The 26,490-nt window shown below is 41.6% G+C and overlaps 1 protein-coding gene across 1 annotated transcript in view; it reads right to left on the reverse strand.

Moving 5' to 3' along the window:
• The window catches only part of TMEFF2 (transmembrane protein with EGF like and two follistatin like domains 2), an 804,247-nt gene that overhangs the window by 273,935 nt on the left and 503,822 nt on the right, over window positions 1-26,490 (reverse strand). The window contains exon 6 of the mRNA XM_086955395.1: window positions 10,114-10,262. Within this exon, the coding sequence (XP_086811521.1) occupies window positions 10,114-10,262 (149 nt within the window). The remainder of the gene's footprint in view (window positions 1-10,113; window positions 10,263-26,490) is intronic.

Below are 26,490 nucleotides of genomic sequence, written 5' to 3' on the forward strand. Positions count from 1 at the left end.
CGAAGAAGTGAACGTCTAAAATGATCGGAGTATACCTGCCTTGAGAGGGCCCTAGCCCGGCTGCCGATCAAAAGAACTTCACCAATTCTGAAAGGACCTCTCTTGAGTGACCTACTGTCCTGACTGGAATCCCACAGGAATGCTACATGGAGTAAGAGAACGATCGGGCGCTGGAGGGAGGAAGGCGAAGAACTGCCCACACGGTCCGGTCCGGGTAAGGTCGCGTAAATGCGACAAATTGTGAAATGATTGTTTTGGATAATACTAGTATTACGCTTTGTTGAAACCCTCTGGAGATTCACTGTCTGCAAACAGAGAAAACAACAGGCTCTCTCTCTCTGCAAGCAGTGAAGGATAGGTAACGCGACTTTTGTCCCCATTGTAATCCGTCGTGCTTATCTTCCTCCCCCACTGTTTCCCGAACTGTCGTTCGTGGATTATTGTCTGGAGATTCTTTGTCTGCAAACAGGGAAGAACAAGGTCTCGCTTTGCAGGTAGAGAAAGAGTGGGCAACGATAACTTTTCGTGCCCACTTATTCTCCCCACTGAATTGTTTGATTGGCCGATTATTCGGTATTGGTTCGTTTGAGGTATTCACCGCCGCCAAACAACGGAGAATAGAAATATTCTGCCTAGTCTTTGCCCGCCGTGATAAGATAGGTAATGCAGACTTTTGTCCCCGTTGTAATCCGTCATGCCTATCTTCTCCCCATTGGTTGGTAGCCTGTTTAGCCCGGACCGCTTATTAGAATCGAACCATCCAGCTCCACTGGAGGGCACATCTAATAAGGACCTGTTCATTAAAGTGTGGACTAGTCGCTATAGCTTATAATAGGTTATGGCATAAAAATAAAAAGAAAAGGAGTTGAGCGAAATCAGTAGGCCACTGAGGAGTTATCAACTTCGCTAAAAATAAAATAAGAAACGTTAGAAATAACCCGTAATAAGAAACATAAAAATGGCGAGGGAAGACAAGCTTGACACCAAGGCAAGCCACGAGGTAGCTAGGTTCCGTTGCCTATTCCTGCCCTAAAACATGTCTGCCTCATTGCCCACCACGCCCAAATAACGGTCACATGAAATAGATACAAATCAATAGGTACCTACCCCCATTCCGGAAACTCCCGAAGTGCCACAGGTCCGCGGTTACGCCCATCCGGTAGGCGAGGCCTCGAGGCATGCGGGGCTCGCCTGGACGCAGTCGGAAGGGGAGGTTGTGGGGCGGACGGCCCAGAAAACGGTGATGGCCTCTCCTTCTCTCCTCTTCTGCTGCCCTGCGGGCCACGGGGGGGGGGCTGTCTTGCTTCAGCCACCGACCACCCCCCCTCCTCTGTCTCTCGCCTGGACCGGCCCACGAAGAAGGCCGAAGCCACAAACAAGAGCGGCGGCGCTTACATGTAGTCCCGCCACATGTCAACGCCTGGACAAGTGCAAGTAGTCCCGCCACATGCCGACGCCTGGATAGTTACAGGTAGTCCCGCCACATTTCAAATTCCTGGAGAGTTGGAGGTAGTCCCGCCACATGTCCACGCCTGGAAGTTACAGGTAGCCCAGCCACACGACAACGCCTGGACAGTTACAGGTAGTCCCGCCACATGTCAAAAAGGGAGGGGGGGGCTGTCTTGCCTCAGCCACCGACCACCCCCCCCCCCCATCTTCAATAGCCGGCACGGCCAATATCGAAGCGACGGAGCCGAGGAACGGCGCGGGGTCGCTGGAAGGGGGAGGCAGCGCGAACGAACCTCCCCCCACCTCCCTCCAGGTGGAGGCTTCCAGCGACACCCCAATGCTCTTACTTAAAGAGGGTCAACATCAAAAAGCGGTCTTCTGCCCAGGACGGGCACACGCTCCATATCGTCTCTCCTCGACCTTGAAGATTCTATAAGAGCCGGGGGGCACCCCGATCCCTCCTCATGGGCGCCCCCGCCCCCTTCGCTGGGAACCACGACATCGGTGCAACTCCTGCCGGCGCCAGCCTCGGATTGGAAATGGCTAAAATACCGCCACGGCACAGACTTGTTCAGTTCCGGAGGAACACCAGAATGACCCGGTAGGAAAATTGTTGCCGCCCTTCCCACTCTTTGACTCATGGTCCATATTTTTTAGGCTGTTAACCACATAGCACAAAATTGTTTGAACTGCCAACGGAAAGTTCTGGGCCAACCATGCGAGACTAGAGACACTCTGACTGTACTGGAACTTGCCTGACCCCACCCAAAATGGCGCCGACACAAAATGAGATGTTTTGAATGAACTTTGTTGCACCCTGATCGCGCAAGTTTTTGCCCCGAGATATATATATATATGACATTTTGGATAATGAAAGTAGATATGAAGGATATTGAGGATGTGCTTGGACAATGAATTGACTTAGGGTGGGTACTGATTATGAGTTGGAAAATGAATTGGTGTAATTTGAGTAATGAATGAACATTGGATAATGAATTTATGAATTTATTAAAGAAAAATGATGAATTACTGACATGCATCATGCTTGCTCTGTAGGGAAGTTTTAATATGATTTTATTGCACTGCTGCACTTTATGCAATGAACTGCCACCAACTCCGTTCCACTTATGTACAGTTTCAATCTGCTTCGTAGCCGGCCCACTGAGTTGTAGGCTTGTGTTTGTACCCCGACACCCTTTTTAAAAGTATTTTGAAACAAAAGAAAGCATGGTTGTAGCAGTTGCATTAATGAGTTTTGGATGCCCTACTACTGTGAGCGAAGAATAAGTATGATGAAGGATGTAGATCAAAAGGGATTAGATATTTAGCAGCTACATTATGTATTGCAGGCAGCCAGGAAAAGTGTTTTAGACACCCTTAAAACGACACCACAGAAATGCCACCTGGCCGCCACCGTTGCACCCGACAGAGGGGGTTACAACCGAGTAACTCATGTAGATATGCAGATCGTCAATGATTATCTATCTGACATTACTGGTCCCTCTAGGCTTAAACGCCGAGATGGTAAAGAAATGCAGTACGCGGAGATAGGTCGAGTATGTGGTAGGTAAAAACATTTTCGGACTACTACATGCTGATGTACTTTGAATGCTGCCCCCCCACCCCTTCTTTCCCTCCCTCCTGCAGGTCACGTCAGAACGTCGGCTGAAGTGTGGAAGAGCGACGGTCGGACCACCGACAAAAAGGGAAAGAGGGAATAAGTGTGTAGTACTCTTAACGACAAGTTTTAAAAGACGTAGGCTTAACATGACTGTTCCTCCTTAAGACATAGCGACTGAGAGGATGGACTGACATAGAAACTGGACAGGTACTGAATGACGAAAAATTGACTAGAAATGACGTGTTAAATAATATAACTGGACGTTTGACTAGGTAGGGAAAGGACAAAGAAAATTGTACGGGTAAGGGTTGCCACGGCACCACCCGCCTAGGAAGTTAGAAATGTTGCCGATGTTCAAAATGCACTGCCCCCTTTCTCACACTCTTACAGATATAGCCAAGCTGTCCGACTGTTTTCCCGATCAATACTTGCCGTTGTCTCAGCCTGGAGAACTTCCCACCAAAGGAGGGAACAGAAAAATGGTTTAAGATCCAACCATGGGTAACTAGCGCGACCAGGTTAATTTCTGATCAACCAACCGAGGTGTGAGTATTGGTAATTGGGAACGCTCGCAGGCGTGACAAGCGAGAAGGGAAAGGGGGGAAGGGTAGAAAGAGCTAAGCACGTAGATAAATAGGATAGTAAAGATACGTAGGATATATATAAAAACAGATCTTGTAGACTAACAATTGTTTCCTGTCTTGTCGTGAATGTCTTGTATATGTGTAATACATGTGCCGTCTTCCCTGTCTGAGTTTGTGTGTGTGTAACGTGCGAATTTATGTCTCCCCTCTGTCTGTATCTGCATGTTACCTAACCTTTGCTGTTCCGTGTTGTGAGCGCGCTAAATGACCTATCTTCGTACACGTCTCTCTCTCTCCCTCTCTCTCCACCCTCTTATCTCTCTCTCTCTCTCTCTCTCTCTCTCTCTTTTTCTCTCTCTCTCTCTCTCTACATGTCATACGTGTACAGAATGGCTCGTTTAGATTGCGGACGACTCTCACTCTCTACGGGAGTCTCCCTATTTTCTCTCCCTTTTTGGTAAAACTGTACCCCACCGGTACCAGTCTGATTTGATACATATTGAACGCGAAGGTGTTCAGCGAAATTGACCGAAACTAAAATGACTGTATCTCGCCATGTTACTGCCTCTCCTTTCTGCAAAATGAATGAACTTGAATTGGCTGAGAAGGAAAGGACAGGTAAGACGACTAAAGTCCCCCAAATCTGGCCATTTATAGGGGAACTGTATGTCAATGGCACCTTATGTCTGTTCTTCAGAGACGAACGCCAACGTCTAGATTGAACCCCCAATGCCCAGATTGCCCCACCCCCTCCTGCACCCAAGCGCAAGCGCCCGAAGCATCCCCGCCCCATTTTTGATAGAACCCAGTTGCTGTCCCGGATATAAACATGATGACCATGAGTAGCTGTTGACCCTCGAGAAAACCTTGTTTTGCCCGACTCTCGACGATAGCGCCCCCGCCCTGTGTGAAAAGGTTAGCCAGTCCTGAAGGGAAATGCTCCGCAAATGTTGAATATGATGTAATGCACAGTTGATGGAAATATTATTTTGTCCCCACTTGAATTCTAAATGGGACGATGAATAAACCTGCCATAAACTCAGTAGGAATGCTGACACATGCACTGCTTGGTAATAGACCTCTGACTGTGACCGATGAGCATAAACTCTCAAATGCGTAGAATTGAGGGAGGAATTCATATGCGTAGGTGTCTTCTTCTGCCATTTCTCTAAAACGTTGTCTTGTACCTATTCAAAGATTCACGATCACCGAAGGAGATGGGTCAGATGTGACGTACAGCCTGACTGCAGATCTTGGGACACGTATGACATCGACCAGAGGTGGAGCTGCAGAGCAACAAGATACGGGACGAGACCGCAATTTCAACGTGGAAAATGAAAAATGACGGGCCGCCTTGAAGCCCTCCGACTGCTAACCCACGTGTGCCTGGAGTCTCCGTCCGCCTTCTTTGGGCCCGATTGATGGGCCTGCCTGCTTGTTATCCTTTGCTCCCTTGGTCCCTTTTGTGTGTCCCAGGAACTCTGACCCAACTCCGCTCTCTCTCCTATCGACTATTTGAACCACATTCACCCTCTTTCCCACGTGACTTTTTTGCCAAAGGAAAGAACTGCATTCATATGGGAATAGGGTGTTGCCACAGAACTATAGGTGCCGAGCATAAGGCGCCGCCAAACGGATTGTTTAGGGAACAGGACTGTGGTCTAACAGCAGAGGACTGACCGCACCCTGCAACACGTAAGGATAGAACCGAGCTGGACCTATAGCTCCACCGCCGGTGCTCAACAGCGCCAACGAAAGTACCCGGATTAGAGCCTACCAGTGATGGCTCGCTGATAAAAAGACACTGTGACGAAGAGATCTTGTGTATTGAACTGAATTCCGCTCTCAACTACCTGGTCAAAACTGTTCATTGGTCACATTTTTAAGTTAGAAAGATTTATGCTATGTAGTGCGTTTAATTGTCAGGAACACAACGAAAATGTAATTTCCTATGTACTGCATTCTGCTCATCACCTTAACCGTCTATGATTGTACGCCACATGTTAGTATCAACAAAATGCTAATTCATCAACGATGCCTGTCTACCTGTAAACCCGTCAGTTGCAAAAATGACTGCTGTTATGTAAAAAGGGGCGACTGTGAAAGTTGGAAAAATTGATGTACATAGACAGCATTCATTCCCCTTCTTCTCCCACTCCTCTCCCTGTGGGCACCATGGATACTGTAAATTATTGACCGTATCACCCTGCCAGTAAGAGCCCGTACCCCTATGCATATGTACAGCCATTCTAGGCACCATGGCCTTTTTACCCATTGGAATTCCCAGATTCTCTCCTGCGCGTATCTTGCACCCCCTCTCTCATGTATAGACCATGAAACCCTTTCCCTTTGCGCGATCCTGATGTGAAAGGCAACCCTCCTGCTTGACCCAGGCATTCCCCATTTCCCTCTCGAAGAAGCATCCTTCGCCTCAGCTGACATAGCCCCCCAGCTGCACCTGACTGCCCCCGCTCTCTCATGTACTGGTCATCAGATCTCTCTCTCTCTCTCTCTCTCTCTCTCTGCTTGACTCTGTCCCTGTGTCCACCCTGGCTACCCCTCCCTTCTCCTCACATGGGCAAGTCATAAACCTTCCTCTTCTGCAAGGCCCTGTCCTTGAGAGTCACGGGCGCGCTTGACCAACACCTCCTCCCCTTCCATGAATGCCCCTCTGTTGACAAGCCTTCCCTCCGCGCTCGATTGTCCACGCAGGCATGAATACCACTCCTTTGATGACCCCTTCCCCCGAGTCCGGCTGACCACACATGTCCGAGGCCATCGCCTAAGCCAGGAGATACCATTTACTGCCCTTATTGTATGCCTAGCCACCCCACCCCCCTGGGCCATGATCAGGCGTACACATCCTACGAAACACTCAGCTGCGTGATTGCCCTCCCCTCTTATCAGCAGGTCAAGGGTCCCCATTGTGAACGTATGTGGAGTAGGATCACCACGAGGATTATAGGGATGTCTTTCTTTTGCGTCATACTGTCCTGATTGTACCATCAAATGTTTTGTAAGGTATAAAAGCAAGAGTCTCAGCTCACTTGTTAGAGCACCTCCCGATGACACCTTGCTTCGTGTCTGAAATGACTGGCTCTCCTCATGAGAATTAAAACTCTGTTCTTGATTCCTGCTTCCAGCGCCCGTCTCTTTATTTGGTAATTATTCAACATGGGAACTAAGAGGCGGTTTGCGCCAGCGGCCTGGGCATCGATAGCAATGCGAGCTCATTTTCCACAAATGTCCAAAACTCTCATAAAATAAAATGTTGATTTTTTGCCTATCTATGGCATGCATAACCAACCTGCACAAGAAGCAATGTACACTGACAACACTCAGTTTCTGGCACATATAGCAGCGACTCCAATGAGACTATAATGACTGACTGGCTTCTAGTAATCAAAAGTTGTATGAGACTGAATGTCCTTCGCTTAAACACTATGAAAATCAAGATCTTAGTCATTGACAAAAACTCCAGGATACCACTGGATTTGTGCTGGCCCTCCTAGATAGGGAAAGGCTTATTCTGACTGAAGTGACATGGAATCTGGGAGTTCTTTTTGACTCTGATATATTTTAGACCACAGATACAGACTCTGTAAAACCTAATTAATACCATTTGTATGTCTAATCAGAAATCTGACCATTGCTAGCAATCTAAGACTGCAAATTAATATTACTTTCGGTGGTGATGCCAGAATAAAATAGTGGGCGGTGCAATCTCCAAGTGTCTCCAACATAACTACCCCGAACCTTCAGCTAAAGCAAATGAGAATACACATCATCTATTGTCTGAAGAAAGATAATGCCATATTTATAATGAGACATCAGTTGAATCTACTAGAAATAGATCACTACGTTGAACACAGAGTAGTTGGTAGGTTGATCAATTGGAAAGTCCCAAATTACTTTCCAGACCTCCTCCATTTCCACCCGGCTGCCACATCCTTTATCCATATTTGGTTAAAAATCACTTATATTAGCAGGAACAAAATCAAACATAAACTATCAGTTGTTTAAGCCACAAGCATGGGTATGTCTTCAGCAGTTCCTGCTTCAAAGCCCACTATGCTATTCCCCCCTCATCCTCTCTTTCTAATGTAGGATTCAATAGAATCAGGGTGACTGCAAGTTTGCAAGTTTACAGCCGTGGAATTTTGTTGCTACAAATTCATCATATTGCTACAAAATTCATCATCTGCAGCATGATTTGCAAATTTTAACAAAAACATAGTTTCCAACTCACACCGACCAAAAGTCACAAGGGTAAATGTAGTCACAAATGTACATTTACCACTAGATTTAACTTTTTTACCTTCCAGGACTTTATTAAGTCAGGTGGTAGCCTCTATACATTTGCAGGTTTCTCTGCACCCTTAAATCCCAGTCAAGGAGTGCAAAAGTTGGTGTTGCAAGGCATGGTTACCTCTGAAATTTAGTTTTTTTCCTCCACATGGAAAAAAACTTTTCCCCGTGTAGAAACCTCTTCCCTACACTCTCGCCAAATGTGGAGGTGATTCATTCCTATTGCCTTCGATGAAAGGGATTTACATCAGCCCTTGAACGAGTGTAAGTTGACTCTTTCCTGGATGGAAAGTCATATGAGAGGAGCTTATATATGCAGACAAACATCCAAGGCTAACCATGCATTGCAACTCCCAGTTTCCTGCCTCTGGAGTAGGAAAGTGGTAGAGATCTCTTCAGAAATAAATGGGCTAATGCCTTCCCTTTGTGGTTTCTTGCAGGAGTAAACAAAAGATACATTTGATTGCAAACTTATGTTTATGACTGAATTTACCTTCGTGACCGGGTCCCATGGTGTTTATGCTTATGATAAATGTAGTTTTCTAATTCCTAACTCAGGGGCACCCATTTTTGGCTTGCGCCTAATAGATAGTGCATGGACTCTCTGTTGTAAGGCATATTGTGGCCAACCTAGAACATTTAAGGGATTGAGCCCATTGCTAACCATTAGTTGGCTTTCCTGTCCCTCTCGCTTGCTTCTTATTTGTGTTAGCTTGTCAATTATGTATTTTTCTTGTATTTTTACCTTCCATGGAGTGTTGCGTCTTTACACATCTTTTTGACTGGCTGACATCTTTGCTTCTACAGCTTACTTTTCAAGCACATTTTTTTGTTTTCGTTAAGCACCTCTTGACAGTGCATGTGTTTTCCAGCTCTATCCCTCATGTACTTCTCTCCCAATGCACTTGTGTAGCTGTCCTTCAAGTGCTTCTCCCCTCCTTCCTTCCTGTGCTTCTCCTTCTTGCCTCCCCGTGCCCTCTGTGCTGCTGTCCCCCACCAAGTCATCTTTCTGTCTCCCTGTTGTCCTTTCCCTCATCTGCAACCACCATGTTGCTTTCCCACAACCCCGATGTTGCTTCACCGAACCTCCTCCCCACCACCCTCTCATCAAACCGGACGTAGCTTAGGCCTGCCTGCCACCTCCCCATATTGCTTTGGCTCCTCACGGTCTTCATTGGTGTTACTTCTGCCCCTCCCCCTCCCCCCATTGCTTCTGTCCTCCACGCATGCTTCAAAAAATAGTTTTGGGGTATTCTTTTTATTTTTTGTTACCAATCCAACTTGGATCATGTTGTAAACCTGTCCATGTGGGGTATCCGCACATACAAAATGAGGGTCCGCCCGCATCAGTGCTTTTTCTTAACATTAGCCATGTTGCACATGGCAAAAAGCCATTGGCAAGACCAAAAGGCCACGAAGGCGCGGTGGTTAATTTGAGAAAGAAAGAGTTCCGGTGCCCAGAGTTCTGCTCAGAAGCTGGCAGCTGGTGCATTTAACAGTGACGAGCCAAATACCAAGGTCGGCGCTCCTTAATCCACTACAACACCCTCCCTGCCCCTTTTTCTCGCAGCAGCATGTTCTTGTTTGTGACGGTTTTGCCATATCTTTCTACCTTCGTCCTTCGATATGTGCGATTTTCCTTGTAAATATCTGATAAAGGGAAAACAAGTATCTGTCCTCAAAAAACAGCGCCGTTGTATCCCACCGGCACCATTTAACTGAAATTAAGCGCTACAAAGATGAGACCTATTCCCTTTGCCAGGGTTTGTAGTTAATTTGAAAATGATGAAAGAATGAGCAGAGGACCTGCTAGCTGCGGGTTGTGGCTAAGACTTGGCTAACTTGTTAATACTAATTTTCTTCTGGAAATTCTTTCCCCCGACTGGCCAAGTGCGCCCTCCTGCATTATTCATGGGTCGGCCAGCTTCTGAAACACCTTTGTCTTTTCATAAACGTGCCGCCATCACCCAGCAGGGGGCTCGGCTGATCTGATTCTTGCAAAGTGACCTTTTATCCTGCCCTTTCCCGTCTCTATCACACAATACATTCAATGTGTCCATTACACATCAGGGATGCCGCGCATACCAATGCGCCGCGCTCTCTTTCACGGCTGGGAAGGAAGGAGCATCATTGAAATGAACTCGGCATTACCTTGACATCGACCCAAATACTTGACTTCAATTTTCTCCTGTTTCTGGCACGATGCATCCTTGATTTGACACGGATTATCATACGATTTCCCGTCGGAAGCGCACACCGGGTTGAAGCTGATGTGAGAACAGTCGATGTTGCAGACACACCTAAGGGAAAAGACAGACGCTGTCAGATAAGTGCCTCTATTGCGGTGAGGGACAGAAACATCTAATGCACACACACGCTTAAGCAGACATTAACATTGCAATTATCGAAGAACTGGCAAATACATGACTTTCTGTATTTTATCGTTAACTCACTTGTTCGAATACAAAATCACATGGAAAAGAATGTAGTGGAACATTAACTGTGTTATAACCTGTTTTCTCCACAGGAGCCTGAATGGTCGAAGGCTCAAAGAGTTGGTAAGCGATTTCGGTTTTGTATTTATTTGATGTGTTTAGACCTTCTTTTGTCACCTTGGTCAGAATAAACAGTATAATTTAGAAGGAAAATGCGACATCTAATCAGATGTCATCTGGATAAAATAAAGGCCATGCGTGTTAGAACAATGCTATATTCCGCCCTCACAGGAAACAGTAGATCGGCGCTTGAAAGGACTAGAAAATTATTTCATTTAAAAACGACAGTAATTAATATGTAAAGAAATCTCCCCTCTACCTACAGGTAGTACTTCACCGATGTTGCATTGTAATTAAATCTTTAACCCCTTGCATGCTGGAGACGGCTCCCCTCCGTCATGGCACACAGTGCTCGTGTGCTGATGATGGCCGGGAGTCGTCACGACCACGCCCACGATCGGAATGTGCCGCACAGGAGCGGAATTCCGACCGCAGGCAAGGGGTTAACACAAATGTTAAAGTATAAGTTTAGTGCTACTATACACTAGTAAAAGCATTTGCAATGCAATCGGTCTCGCCTTTGGGACCTTATATGTATTGACCTATGCAGCACATTAGAATGGGTGCAGAAACATCTACTGTTCTTTAACATGGAGAGAAAGTAAGCACCAAACAGTGTGATACACCAGGTATGGGAACATATGGAGAGAAATATTGCCTTTCAGCTGGAAATCGTATAGTTTAAAGCTCTGTTTTTAATATAAAAGTAGTCATATCACTGAAAATATAAAATTTGAAAAAAAAATTATTGTCTACGGGTGCTCATGGAAGACAGGGGCATATTACCAACAACTAGCGATAATTTTTGTCTCTAACTTGTTTAGAGACAAAAAGTATCGCCGCACATCGCCGATTTTTATCGCAGATAAACCTTGCTATTAGCAAGGTTTATCGCAAATGCGATAAAAAACGGCCGCAATGCATGAATATCGCTGAAAAGTCAGCGATATTCATGCATTATCGAGCAAATGCTCTTAGCCATGTTATCCACCTCCCATTGGATAACATGGCTAAGAACTGCTCAGGGCAGGTGTTAGCTTTTGGAGATATTCGCGCTTAGTGCGAATATCTCCAAAAGTTGGTAATAGGAGATAGCGATGTTAGGGACTGTTTCCAGTCGCTAACATCTTGGCACGCCCACTTTGCATCTCATTAGTGATAAATATCACTGACATGCAAAGCGGGGCCCAAGATGGTCGCTATCTCTTATTAGCTGTCACTAACTGGTGTTAGCGACAGCTTGGTAATAGGGAGATAATTTTATCTCCGCTTTCTTGGCTTTTAAAGCCAAAAAAGCGGAGATAAACCCCCTTGATAATATGCCCCACAATTTCTATGGACTGGAATCTAGAGAATGCTAAAGTGATTCTGGTATTTTACTGACCTCGGCTTGTCGTTTTCTATCAAGAAAGTGAAATAGAGGCAGTTGCCACAAAAATAAAAAAGAAAGCTCCTCAGCAGAAAGCAATTCTGGTACTTTACTGACCTCTTCTGGCCCTTTTCTATAAAGACAGTTCATTAGAGGCAGTTGAACAAGCAGAACGCAATCCTTGTATTTTAATGACCTCTACTGGTTGTTTTCTTCAAGACAGTTAAATAGAGGCAGTTGAACAGAAAAAAAAAGTCCCTGAGCAGGAGCAGACACGTCATAAGGTTAATCTCCAGATCCCACAAAGTACATACACATATAAGTATATACTAAAGTATATACGAGCTCTTGAATGCTGGACCTAAAAATGAATATAAATAAATATATAAATACATAAATTAATAATTAAATACGAATTTGAGAAGTGGAGGCCATTTAATTAGAAGGAAAACAGAAAAGAGAATCTAGGACAACATAGAGGTACTTCTGCCATTTGCTTTGCAGCTTCACACCCTGGTATTATATTAGGTATGTGCTCTATAGCCCTTATTGCAGTACCCACTGAGCATGCATGTTATTTGTGCTCCGTGACTCTGGTCACATCTTGCCACCATATCCAATGAACACTGCACCGAAGATATGGCTTTTAGCTATATTCTGTGCACAGAAGACATTATAGGGGTACTTCCTGGGGAAAAATCTGTAATTTTGCCTAGCAGTCACTGAATCTGCCCATCAGTCATTAGTTGTGCCCTTTATCACTGCTTAGGGTACCTGCTGGGCATGGCCTAAGTCCACGGGGAATGTTGCTTTTGACCAGCACACCTGTCCATCATGACTATGGAAAGACCTTTGGCTGAGGTCCTGTGGCACTGAGCACTAGCATGGCGTCTGAGAATGCACCGAACCAGGGGCCATTAATGCAGTCTCAACTGGACACAGACCCCTATCTGGTTCCATGGTTACCAACAACATGTCTTTTTCACCATGCCTTGAGCCACTAAACATACCCAGAGTACCTAAGTGCATGGACCCAGGCCTGCAATTATTGTGTTCTACTTAACGGAAAATTGAATGGGAAATCAACCTTTTGTGCCCACAGATTTTTGCTGTTCCATGCCCGTAGTGTGCTGAACATTCAAAGTTGAAACTCATGGAATGCAGTTTGAGGCCTTTAACCTGGATATTGGTCCAGTCAAATTACATATTTTATTCTGAGTGCGGTGTATGCTCACATTGCCCTTCCCCTGCAATCCAGTATGGCCACGTTTTTTTGGGGTCAGAGCAGTGTTCATATTGGATGCCAGAAAATAAACGAGTTCTTCACAGTCAGATTTTGTGCTGAAAACATGTGGGCCCAATTTGCAATATACCAAATAAGGGACCCTTCTCAATCATTATGACACCAACAGGTGTCTTCCAGCAAAGGTCGAGGACCTTCATCAGGCAGTTTTTGCAGTACAAATGAGCAAGAAAAATCCTATTGTATGGTCCTCCATGTCAGAACAAAAACGTTCTCTTGTCCTGAACTTTACACACCCACAATCATTGATTTCATATGTGTTTGTCTAATTAGTTCAATTGAAGTAAGCAAAGACTATGGTCCCAAGAATAAACTAGGTCATATCAAAAAAAGCCCAGAACTGAAAACAGTGTCCTTAATGACTTGGAGGGAGGTGATCGTGGGTGGTATGTGACGTCACAGCATCATAGAACTCTGCTGCCTCATTCTACAGCACTGGGTAGTTTTGAGGGCTGTGGGGGAATTGTGTCCATCGATCACTGATGGGCACATTCAATGGCTGCGCCCTATTAAAATCTTTTCTCCTTCTCTGCATGTTTTCCCCCTCTTTTCTCGAGCTGACGCAACACTTACGGCAACGAGTGGTGAAGTTTCACTTCTGAAATAGCGGGACACAGTGTTCTCCCATTCCCTGCATCTTGACTCAGCTTCACAGTGTGCACTCATTCAACATTATATCCTTTTGTTTGGTGGGCGTCAAAGACTTAATACGGTAGACTTTCTAAAGCGTTAGCAATGTTGGGACACTACTCATGTGCTGGAGTAAATCATAGAACTTTCTTCGCCATGTATCTTTCAAAGTGATTCCAACAATTTATATAGTTTTTCTTTAAGAGGGCCTGTTATTTTTGGTAGCAGTTAACCTGGCCGGCATCTCAAATCTCTCTGCTAAGTCCTCTGTCAACTTGTCGTCTCTTCTATATTTTCTCAAGTGTTGCTCATCTGCTGTGGCCCACTCAACCAAGTTATTCCATAAAACGTTAATGTTAAGGATAAACTAGAGAAATTTGCACAGCCTAAGGATTAATATTATTTTCACTCAAGCACCACCTTCTGCCTGGAGCCTAAACAAGCATTGGTACAGCCAAAAGGAATCGCCTATGAGAGCCACTTGCCATGTCAAGGTTTTCTAACCATGCTATACAGCGGCATGGGTGATTTGCAATGTGGGTAAAACGAATTAAAAAAAGCTCCATGAAGCAGCCAGGCCAATGCACCTTTTTAAATTAGCACTGGAGGCATCATAGTCCTACCAAAATTATTATTTTGTCCGTGCGCCCTGCCACCACGCTGCTATATAGGATGACTACAAATCAATGCCCAAGTCAGCAATGCCTATACTTTACAGAATGAACAAAAGGCAACGGCAAAGCTGATAGTCTCAAAGGCGAGACCTATTGGCTTTCCCAATGCTCTTTACATCTTGGCACAGCACCCCTGTGAGTTTGAGCAAATCAGTTAACCTCCCCATGCATGAAAAAATAAAAATAAAATGACAGTTGGCAAAAACTCCTATCACATAAAGAAAGCAATTGTGCCCATGACCATATCTTACTGAAAATCCATTTGGAAGCAGATAACATCTGTTGTCACAATAAAAGCAGATAACATCTGTTATCACATTGAACTTCCATTTCAAAGGAGAAAAAGGCTCCTTTGAAATGTGTGTCACATAGTAAAACATAGTTATAAATAGCAAAAGGTTCAACAAGGATCATTTTGCCCACACATTATTATTAATCAATATCAGGGTAACCCTCAATATAACGGACCATCAGAGCGATGCACAATAGCCATTTATGGACTTGCACATTGTATCACACAAACACTTGACAAGTTTTTATGTATGAATGAATGTGTGTACATGGCATTTCCAAACCTAGCCAAAAGGCAAAGAATTCAGACATATTTGCCAGATTTAGTAACTGCAAAATACAATGCCTTATTTTATATACTACTAGTAAATGCTCCTCAACATGTTTCATAGTTCAAACAATAAACAGTTCAATACCCTAAGCACAATATATTAGCTCTTAACTGTTTAATTTAGTTTGTTTTTGTTTTAAATATCCAGAAAAAACTTGATGCAGTCCAATTCGTTTAAGTTAAAAGTGCAACAATATTTAAAAGATGAACATAATTAAAATAAATATGTTAAGAGGTGTACATCATGCACCAATATAAAAAATGGCCAATGTGAGGATTTAACTTAAGGTAAAATGCTCGGGGCTTATATTGGGTCTAATAAGGTGGCTAAATGAATTACGCTTTGGGAACCCCATCGCCCACCTCGTCGAACCTAAAAAGGCCCCATAGACCTTAGTCCCCGGGAACATAACAATAAATAAGGAGAGGAGGCCAGATGGACCCCCCTCCCCAAGTCTAATAGGCCTTGGGGACACTATTTCTCAGGGCAGAACAACATTTAAAAGAAGGAGGGAGCCATGTACTCCTTTCCTGAGCCTCTTAAAGCCGTGTAGACCCCATTCCCTGGGCTCAGCTCAATAACTCTGCCCTGGGGAGTCCACACCCAGGACACAGTAGATTTCCTGCCCGCATGAGTGTGGGAGGGAAACATATGTTTACTACCCCCTGGTTGGAGCATAATAAAGTCTCCAGCCGATGGGAGCAATCATGCCTTCGCTGCCTACAGCAGCACAGGCAAGGAAGGCATGTCTGCTCTCACTCGGTGGGAGCTTTAAAATTGCTCTACCAAGTGGAAGCAGACTTCTGGTTTCCTGCCCGCACTCCTGCAGGCAGATAAACAGATATTTCTCCCGTCCAGGGGGAGCAAGCATAAGCAGCAGCTCCCTTCCGGTTGGAGCAATGCTAGTTACCCTGTGACCCTCTACCCTTTTTAATGATGTATGGCATCAGGGAGTGGGTCTCAGGGGCCTGATAAAGTTCTAGAAGGGGGGACATTCCCTATTTAATGACAATGGTCCACAGGACCTAATAATGTTTGGGAGAAGAGCTGTCCATCCTTCTCCTTTTTATGGCATTCGCCCTGGGGATGGGGTTCCCAGGGTCTAGTAAGACTCGGGGAGGGGGGGTCTCCCTGCATTCAAGGGCCTGCCCAGGAGATGGAGCTTAAGGGGCCACTACTACCTCAAGGTGGGGTTGTGCACCCTCTCCCATCAAAAGCCTGGAGATTGGGGTGCCAGGGGCCTTTGTGGCTCAGGAGGGGAAACACGCACCCTCCCCTTTACAAATATATTTTTCCCCAGGGGATAAGGATCCTGGGACACAAAGTGGTGTGAGGAGAGGGTTGTGCTAATGGGTTGAATGCAGGACCTGGCAGTAGGCCAGGCCTTGAAGCACTGCGTGGCCGAAAGCCATTCATAGTGAGGGATTTGGCAGCCTTCAGAAGGGGGTTGACCAAAGGGCTTGGCCTGGGTCCACGACCTGCAGCGGGCGTGCGTGGCATGTGTGGTGTGCATGGCCATGCATGGCGGGGGATTGGCAGCAGTTACTACAGCTAAGTCCATACACACAGTCAACCATACGCTGTGCATTGCCTTGGCCCATGTGCAGGTAGGGTTTTGTCCACAAGGCCTAGCCTGTGGCGAGGCCTTCCAACCAACCCCTCTAAAGGCAGTCAACCCCACACTGTGCATAACCTTGGACCATGCGCAGTGGGGTGTAGTCTACAAGGCTTGGCCTGAAGCCAGGCCCTGTGGCCAACCTCCGCATGCAGCTAGCCCCACAATGCACACAGCCTTCAACCAGGCTTGGTGGTGGGTTGACCACAGGGCCTGACCCTAGGGACCCTATCCCCCAGACCTTTTTTTAAAAGGAGAGGGGGCCATGTGTCCCTGAGAACCCCATCACCAGGGCAATATATATTTTAAAGGGGAGGGGGCACATGGCCCTGGGGACCCCCTCTGCCTTTATTTAAGGGGAGTGGGTCCGCATACCCTAGGATCCTTATTAGGCCCAGGGAACCCCATCCTTAAGGGCCTCTTCATAAAATAAAGGGGAGGGGGCTGCATTCCCCCTACCTGAGCCATTAACGGCCCTAGGGACTCCATCTACCGGGGCACACTTTTCTTTTTAAAAAGATGGCTGCGTGCCTCCCCACCTGAGCCATTAACAGCCCTGGGGACCCCGTCTACCAGGGCCCACATTTCTTAAAGGTGGGTGCCCTGGTGCCCACCCAGGGCACCTAATAAATATTCATTAGGGGCCACATGGGAGACCTGGGGCCCCAACCAGATCACTGCATACAGCGCCAGCTGGCATTGCTCCTGACCACATGCTGCAGGTACTTATACTGCCACCTCCTGAGCGGGAGCAATATTTTGATGTTTCCTTACCCGCATCACTGCGGGCAGGACAACAGATAAAAAGTCTGCCCCCAGCCAATGGGAGCATTTTCAAAGCTCCCACCGACTGGGAGCGAACTTTGTATTTTCTTCCATGTGGTGGGAGTTTTGAAAATGCTTCTGACAAGTGGGAGGAAACAAAGGTTTCCCTGCCTGAGCTGGTGAAGTCAGGGAAACCGCTATGTCACTGGCTGGGCTCCCCAGCACATAGCTGGCGAGCCAGCCCCAGAGAATGTGGTCCCATTCCCTTCTCATACGTTTTCTGGCCCCGGTGATGGAGTGCCTGAGGCATTTAGAGGCAGTGCAGGCCCCCTCCCCTTTAAAAAAAAGGTGGGCCCCGAATATGGCCTGGGGCCTCGGGGTAATGTGCCCCCTCCCCTTAAAGAGACTTTGGGCCGAGGAGATGGGCTGTGTGCCCCTTTCCTTTCAAAACATAATTTGGGCTCCAGAGGATGGAGTCCGGGGCCAAAAACGACCTGGGGAGGAAGGCTACATTCGCCACATCCTGCAAAAAAAAAACCTTGTCCACTCGAGCCCTGGCCCACCTCGAGGGATTTTTTTATAAACAAACACGGGAGCCTGCGTCTGATTTTTAATAATAATTTGGTGCCAATTTGCAGATCCTCTGCAAATTCATGGTAAAATTACAGAAAAAAGTTTTTGGACCCAAGCAGGGTATCTCTGGGACCCCACCTCAAGGCCTCTTCCTCGCACCCTTCCTCCTCCTTTCAGTAGGGGTCCGTCCTTACTGGGTTTGAAAACCCCAGAGCGCTCCCAATCTTCTGCTTACTGAGTTTTTATTATCTGTGCTCACACCCGAGCTCGATCCTGATGAGATGACGTCTTCTTTCCAAATTGCAACTATCTGTATTATGGTCATTGAGAGGTGAGAAGTCCTGGTGATATCATAAGCCACAAGGCCGACCGCTGAATGGTTTCAAAATTTCACCAGCATCCTGAGTTGGTAATACTGAGCTGTATTACACATGGCATGCAGTATTTTAGTCTTATATAATTTATTTGAGCAGTTAACTGAAAAACTGCTTTCTTCAAAGAGCAGTTAACAGTGGTCACTTTTTAGACTGTTTAGACTTTGTATGCTATTCCTAAATAGATTGTGAATACTATACGTGATTTTTTTGCCAGCAGCAGTTGCTGCATAATAATGGAATTACTATATTTGACACACATAATTTGTAAAATCTGTAGACTGGCCAAAATATTGTGCTAGCTCAAATGCATGCCACATATTCTAAATAGGCTTGCAGCCTAATATGGTCCGCGATAAGCATAATCCCAGTAGCCCTGAAGATGATAAAGCACTCCAGAATGGTTCATTATGATGATAAAATCCATATTTCACAGGCAACCGTGTAATGACAGCAGCTGACATAAAATATGAAATTGGAGGGTTCCCTTCAAAAGACCTTGTAAAGTTTAACAAGCAGGTGACATGAGATATGCAAATGAAGGATTTCCCTACAAAAGACTAATAATTCACTACAAATTCATTGCTGTTACTTATTTATTTGATACTGCTAACAAGCACTGGGAAAACCACTGGGTGGAATTTGTTTAAGGCCTAGCTCCATTGTTGTGTGACATGTCTAGAAGTAAAACTAAAAAGTCACAAAAAGGCATCCACAGACTTGCTGTATCATGCATTGAATTTAACTTTCCATGTTTTTAGCCACTAACTTAAATAATAAGACCACATCTTTTGGAAAGGATTGGCACGCCCATTTAACGTATTGTTCACCTTTTTCTTCCACTTTAAGCACCGCCTGGACCACTAAAAGCAAAATGATGAGCATGAAGCTTGCATCCAGCGCCATCCAGGCCTGGAGGAGCCTCTGCTGAGAGAAGTCTGTGACATCTGAAGCAGCACTTGCCATATTCAGGAAAGTCAAAGTTTGTGAAAATTATGAGAGACAGCAGGCAGGCCAGAGGGATGGCTATACTGTATGTGCTCTACATATTCCCTGGAGCAGGTTGCCATATCTGTTACCAATAGACCACCACATTATGGATAACCTGTTTGTTTTGCATTGACAGACACAGAGCGGCTCTCCTCCCTCTTTGAGTCAACCTGAAAAATTCAGGCGAACTGCCCTGATGAAGTCTGAAGTAAAGTATTTGCTGTTTCTCAGACTTGAGTACAAAACTGAAATGAGAATGAGAGGTACTTTCATTTTGATATGTGTAGCAAATTGTGCTGTTAGTCGCAAACGATGTGAGTCCTTCCCAAATAATAAGTCCGCAACTGTCTGGTTACTGAAAACAAAGCATTCTATTGTAGCACTTGACTCTCTCTGGGTAGCAAAGCAGAGCTGTTCAAGGTCTACTCAAGGGAGGCAATGTAGGCTAACAAGCTCAATTTGCTGGCATGCAACGACAACCCTTAATACATTATCATTCATTCAATGTTTTTTATTTTAAAAAGGAAAAGTGTTTTAATTACACACACTAGACTCTAGGCATTAAATTACACATTTATCCATGAGGTTTATTGAAACACCTATGGTAACACCCTATGTTATGCTCATATCAGTTCAGTTCAGTTCACAAACCTTTATTGGATTTTAAATAAAATCCTAAAAGTACAATTACAAAATCCATCATTCATAAAACTATAACATGGTGTTCCAGGAACCATAATAAAGTGCATACATAATGTTAATGTTAATGTTACTGGGGGTTTTGTAAAGCGCTCAGCTGCTCCGAAGAGCGTCCCGGCGCTATAGATCATTAAACAAATACCAGCAACTAACAAGACAGCCAAAGCGGCACTAGGAATCAACAGGAACAACTTACAGGGCAAAAAGATGAGTTTTAAGTCCCTTTCTAAAGGTAGACAGATTGGAGCACGTTCGCAACGGTATTAAGATAGAATATCGACGGGAAAATATCGACTAGCATTAATATCGTGGTAAGAATATCGAACGAAAAAAATATCGTCTCAGTAAATATCGTTGGAAAAAATATCGTTTTGTTAGAATGACATAAATATTGTCAAACAAAAATATCGATGAATAGAATATCGTTGACTAAAAAGGTCGTTGTATATAATATCGACAAAAAAATATAATGTGTTTAAAAAAAAAAAAATTCAGTATTATGTGTTTAAAAAACGTAGAAAAATACTCTTAGTAATAATAATAAAAAAAAAATGTTTTTTACAAAAGATTTGTTAAAATTTTAGTAGCGGGTTATTGGTATTATAGGGGATAAAGGTGGGTAGTAATTTAAAATTAAAATTTAAAAATTTATAAAAAATACACAAAATAGAAATTTAATCAGAATTCGAAATTAAATTTCAAAATAGAAATTTTCACGAAATTTTATTTTTATTCATTAATTAATAAGTCATATTTAAAATTTAGTAGTGGGTAATTGGTATATTAGGGGCTAAGGGTGGGTAGTAATTAGAAATTTATTTTAAAAAATAGTTAAAAATATAATAAATCGAAAATAAATCAGAAATAGAAATTTAACAATAAAATTTAAAATTTTAAACGAAATTATTTTTGTAATGATAGTGTAAAATTTCATATTAATATTTTAGTAGCGGGTTATTGGTATAATAGGGGATAAGGGTGGGTAGTAAATTAAAAATTATGTATAAAAAAAATTGAAATTTAAGAACAAATTAGAATTTTAAGCAGAATTCGAAATATAAAAATCAAATTTTGAATTTGTCACGAAATTTTTATTGTAATATGTATATTGTTTACTATCCTGCACATTCCCTAATTTAAGTTTTATTGGAGTTAGAATAGTATTTGTTTTAAATTTATTGTCCAGCACATTCCCTGAGTTAAGTTATGTTTGGAGTTAGAATAGTAATTTATTATTGTTTACTATCCAGCACTTTCCCTGACTTATGTTGGATTGGAGTTAGAATAGTAATTTATTATGGTTTACTATCCAGCACTTTCCCTGACTTATGTAGGATTGGAGTTAGAATAGTAAATACTTATGGTTTATTATCCTGTACTTTTCCTGACTTATGTTGGATTGGAGTTAGAATAGTAAATTATAATTGTTTATTATCCAGCACTTTCCCTGACTTATGTTGGATTGGAGTTAGAATAGTAATTTATTATGGTTTATTATCCTGCACTTTCCCTGACTTATGTTGAATTGGAGTTAGAATAGTAAATTATTATGGTTTATTATCCAGCACTTTCCCTGACTTATGTTGGATTGGAGTTACTATAGTAAGTTATGATGGTTTACTATCCAGCACTTTCCCTGACTTATGTTGGATTGGAGTTAGAATAGTAAATTATTATGGTTTATTATCCAGCACTTTCCCTGACTTATGTTGGCTTGGAGTTACTATAGTAATTTATTATGGTTTACTATCCAGCACTTTCCCTGACTTATGTTGGATTGGAGTTAGAATAGTAAATTAGTATGGTTTATTATCCAGCACTTTTCCTGACTTATGTTGGATTGGAGTTTGAATAGTAATTTATTATGGTTTACTATCCAGCACATTCCCTGAGTTAAGTTATGTTTGGAGTTAGAATAGTAATTTATTATGGTTTACTATCCGGCACATTCCCTGAGGTAAGTTATATTTGGAGTTAGAATAGTAATTTAATATGGTTTACTTTCCAGCACTTTCCCTGACTTATGTTGGATTGGAGTTAGAATAGTAAATTATTATGGTTTATTCTCCAGCACTTTCCCTGACTTATGTTGGATTGGAGTTTGAATAGTAATTTATTATGGTTTACTATCCAGCACATTCCCTGAGTTAAGTTATGTTTGGAGTTAGAATAGTAATTTATTATGGTTTACTATCCGGCACATTCCCTGAGTTAAGTTATATTTGGAGTTAGAATAGTAATTTCATATGGTTTACTTTCCAGCACTTTCCCTGACTTATGTTGGATTGGAGTTAGAATAGTAAATTATTATGGTTTATTATCCAGCACTTTCCCTGACTTATGTTGGATTGGAGTTAGAATAGTAATTTATTATGGTTTACTATCCAGCACATTCCCTGACTTATGTTGGATTGGAGTTAGAATAGTAATTTAATATGGTTTACTTTCCAGCACTTTCCCTGACTTATGTTGGATTGGAGTTAGAATAGTAAATTATTATGGTTTATTATCCAGGACTTTCCCTGAGTTATGTTGAATTGGAGTTAGAATAGTAATTTATTATGGTTTACTATCCAGCACAATTATTAATATTTTTTATTCAGCAGTATCTATTTATTATTTTTAATAAGAATCATATATGTTATGTAGTAATATTCATTTCATAAATATACATTAAAAATTTTTTATAACATTTTTACATTAATATGAGAAGTCTAAATTAAGAAACAAATTTTTAAATATTTTATTTTATTGAGAGTTTAATTTGGTATTGCAAAGAATTTACACTTTTTCATAAAACATTTTATATAATATTTGATCACAAATTATATAGCATTTTTTTACATAAATACAGTTTGTATTATACATAAATTATTATATTAAATTTTTATAATTATTATTAAAATTTAATATATTACATATTTATTATGGCATTGTTTTTATCAAGATATGTACATAACATAAATTTACATTTTGTAACATCAGAGAAAAATATTTAACAATGAAATACATTTTTTTCATAAATAACAATTAATACATAACTCTTTTAAACATATTAATGTATCTTTTACAATATTCATATGTTTTTTAACAAGGAAAAAATATTTATTAATACATATTGCATATATCATGCTATTTAATAGAATTTATTTTTTATTTAAAGCCTATTTTGTCCTATTTTAGTTTTTATTATGCAGCCATTTTTTTTTGGGAACTTCACTTTTTATTCTATCAACATCGTTGTTTGGGTCATTTTAGAAAATGGAAGCTCGGGGTTGGGAGCTGTTTCTTGTTAGTGAAGGTAAGTTTGTTTCACATTACTTTTAAAGATATTTAACTTAAGTTTAGTGATAGTTGTAGTGTGTACGTGTCGATATGTGTAGTACTTTACATATTATGTGCGAATTACGTGTTATTTAGCATCGTTATGGAGAACGTACTTTGTGAGGTATTTCGAACAAATGTAACGTTTACTGTTGTATTAATGGATGAATTCGGATTGTTTTTATGTGTTATATGCTATGTGTAGGCTATGCGTATTTCCAATGTTTTGAGGTTGTTTTTTATTTCAATAATTTACAGGTCTTCGTTTTGGTGACCAGATGGACTGTGACGTTTTTTTTTAAGCAGGTACATATTTTTAATAATGTCCTGCATTTTCGGGGTCTATACTTTTTTTACTCGTGAAGATTTATCACCTTTTTTATGGTTTCAAATTCGAGAGGATTGCTACGGGAGTATTATCAAACAGTTGTATTTTTTGCATTTTGTTGGGATTTTTCGATATTGGATATGGATAGCTTTTGGTATTATTCCTGTGGAAATCATCACCATGGAACATATTCTACAGCAGCAGAACTGTAAGTAAAAGTGATATTTAATTTTGGGTTGCATTGTGGTATAGTGTACTATTTAGTTAAATGTTATGTTATTATGTCTTGTAAAAATATATTATTGATAATTTTACATGACATAATATTACGACATTAAACTACATATTATCTTTAATTATGCTTTGCTCACTTTTTGGGAATTTATATTTAAAATATTGATTTAGCTATTAGATCTAAGTATGCTAGACCTTCTATACTTGGGTACATTCTAGTTTTTTGCTGCAGATATTCGTACATGTTTAATGTTTGTTTACTTAGTTTAGGGCCAATTTTAGAAAGGGATTGCTCTATTCTGAGTTCTTGGTAGCTTTGTTCCTTTTTAATGCTTTGGATCAGTTTGTGAAGTGTTGGTTGACTTCTTCCTAAAGTGGCTTGGAAGGCATTATGCCATCCTTCAACTGCATTATTAGTTTTAGCTTTCTGGGCTATTGTACTAGCATATACATTCCACCATGGAATTTGAAATTTAGGTTGTCTACGGTGGCCTGAACGATGTAATCTTCCAACCCAGGTATCTTCAAAGTAGTCTAAGAAGGGAGTTAGTATTTTTTCATTGGTGCGGTAGAAAGGGCGGTCAATTAATAAATTGTAGTAGTTAGCTACTTCTGTTGTTGGTACATATGCTAATGCAATCAACTTGTTTATTTGATAAGCAAAGTTACTGTTTGTACAATATTCAATGCTTAAAGTTGATTTTTGTAAGTGCCTCCATATGCTTTGGTTGTAGTGATAATAACAACCTTGTATGGAGGTATGGGGATATATTTTATGGATAGCTTGAATCATGGCCATTTCAAAGTCTATTACAATTCTTTGAGGATAGTAATTATCAGTTAATTCTTTGATCGTTGTTAAAATTTCAACGTAGGTAGTATTTGTTTTGTTTGGCAGCAGAGTATAAATTAGAGGGATATTTGTATCTTGGTATTCCCTATGAATGGTGTAAAGTTGATAGAAAGGTTTGGGACAAACTTTAAAAGTCCCGTCCATCATCCATGTTTCACATGATTTAAGCTTTTGCAAATTACTATTAGTAGCAAAAAGTAAAATTCTTTTGTCATGACTGTTGTTGTCATACATTAAGAATTTATCCTCATTATGTGTAATGGTATATTCTGGATATATTTTTATATCCTGAAAACTTTCTGGTGTTGGTGGAGTTGGATCAGAAGCACGTTTAGTTTTTGCAATTAATCTCTTTAAGTTGGGAATAGAAGGTAGCTGTCCTGTCACATGTTCAGGCACTTTGCTTAAAACATTTTTCAAAATGCTAGTGCTTGTTTCTTGTGATCCTGTACTAGCATCTTTCAATGTTTCTAGTGCTTCTCTCACTTCCACTCAGTTACATTTGGTGGGTGGTTATGCTCACGTACATTTATCACATTGTTATCAACAGTTGTTGCTCTACCATAGCATGCATTTGAGTAATATTTACTACATTTCCAATGGGTCTTATTAGCTTTCACTCTTTCTTGGGTGTAGGTGTAACCCATGTAGCTCAGCATTAGTTTTCCTTTTTGCGAAGTAATGAAAGTAGCTCCAGTTGCCATGTCTAAGGTAGATCTGTGGAAATATATATATGTCTTTTTTAGAACATTGAACACCATTTTAGAGGTGTGTATAAGACTAGGCAAAAGTGTGAACATATACTTACTATGTGGCTTCACTGGTAAACCTTTTATTCTTATTTCTTTTTCAGAATTGTCTCCGTTTTAAGTTCTGTAGTAGTGTTAAAGAATAATAGAAAGAAATACTTTAGTGTAATAGGTGTATCATTTTACTTTCTGAATTGTTATACATATAGTGACTATACTTACTTGATGTAGTAGAGGATGTTGGTAGTGTAGTTGTAGATAGGCAAATAATTTTGTAGAGTCTGTGGAAAAAATTATCATTGTGTTACTTGTAGCATTTGGATGATAGTAGTTGGATACCTATTATTTACATTGTACATTTACTTAGCAAGTTTAAATAATTTTTATCAGGTATCTAAATAGACATGGATAAGGTATTTTAGAAATGTTTTTACATATAATTGTATTGTTGTTGTTGATAGGTTCCAAATGTTTAGTTTTTACTCTAAAGATCAACAGTTTTAAAAATAGGGACTTCATCTACTTATAGTAATTTCGAAGGAAAAATGGTATTTAACTTACTTGAAGTGTAGTGTGATGTATTGTAGTTGTAGTCGTTGGTTTGTATTCTCTTCTCTCAGCAAGGTAACCGTTTTTCTCCAAGGTTGGGCCAAAAATGGTAAATTACGTTAAGTGTGTCATTGTATTTATATTAGTGAGTTAATTAATGGTACTTTTTGATTGGTTCAATTGGTGAAAATTCAAATTCATTGGTTGAAAACGTTATTTGCCATGGGAAAACCGTTATTTTCGTAAGACTATGTTGTTTCACTATTTGTTTGTAAAAGAATATAGTAAAATGTTTTATAAGTTACATTTTTGTGTAATATT

Source organism: Lissotriton vulgaris, chromosome 2_1 (genome assembly GCF_964263255.1).
Source record: "Lissotriton vulgaris chromosome 2_1, aLisVul1.2, whole genome shotgun sequence".
Lineage (NCBI taxonomy): Eukaryota > Metazoa > Chordata > Amphibia > Caudata > Salamandridae > Lissotriton > Lissotriton vulgaris.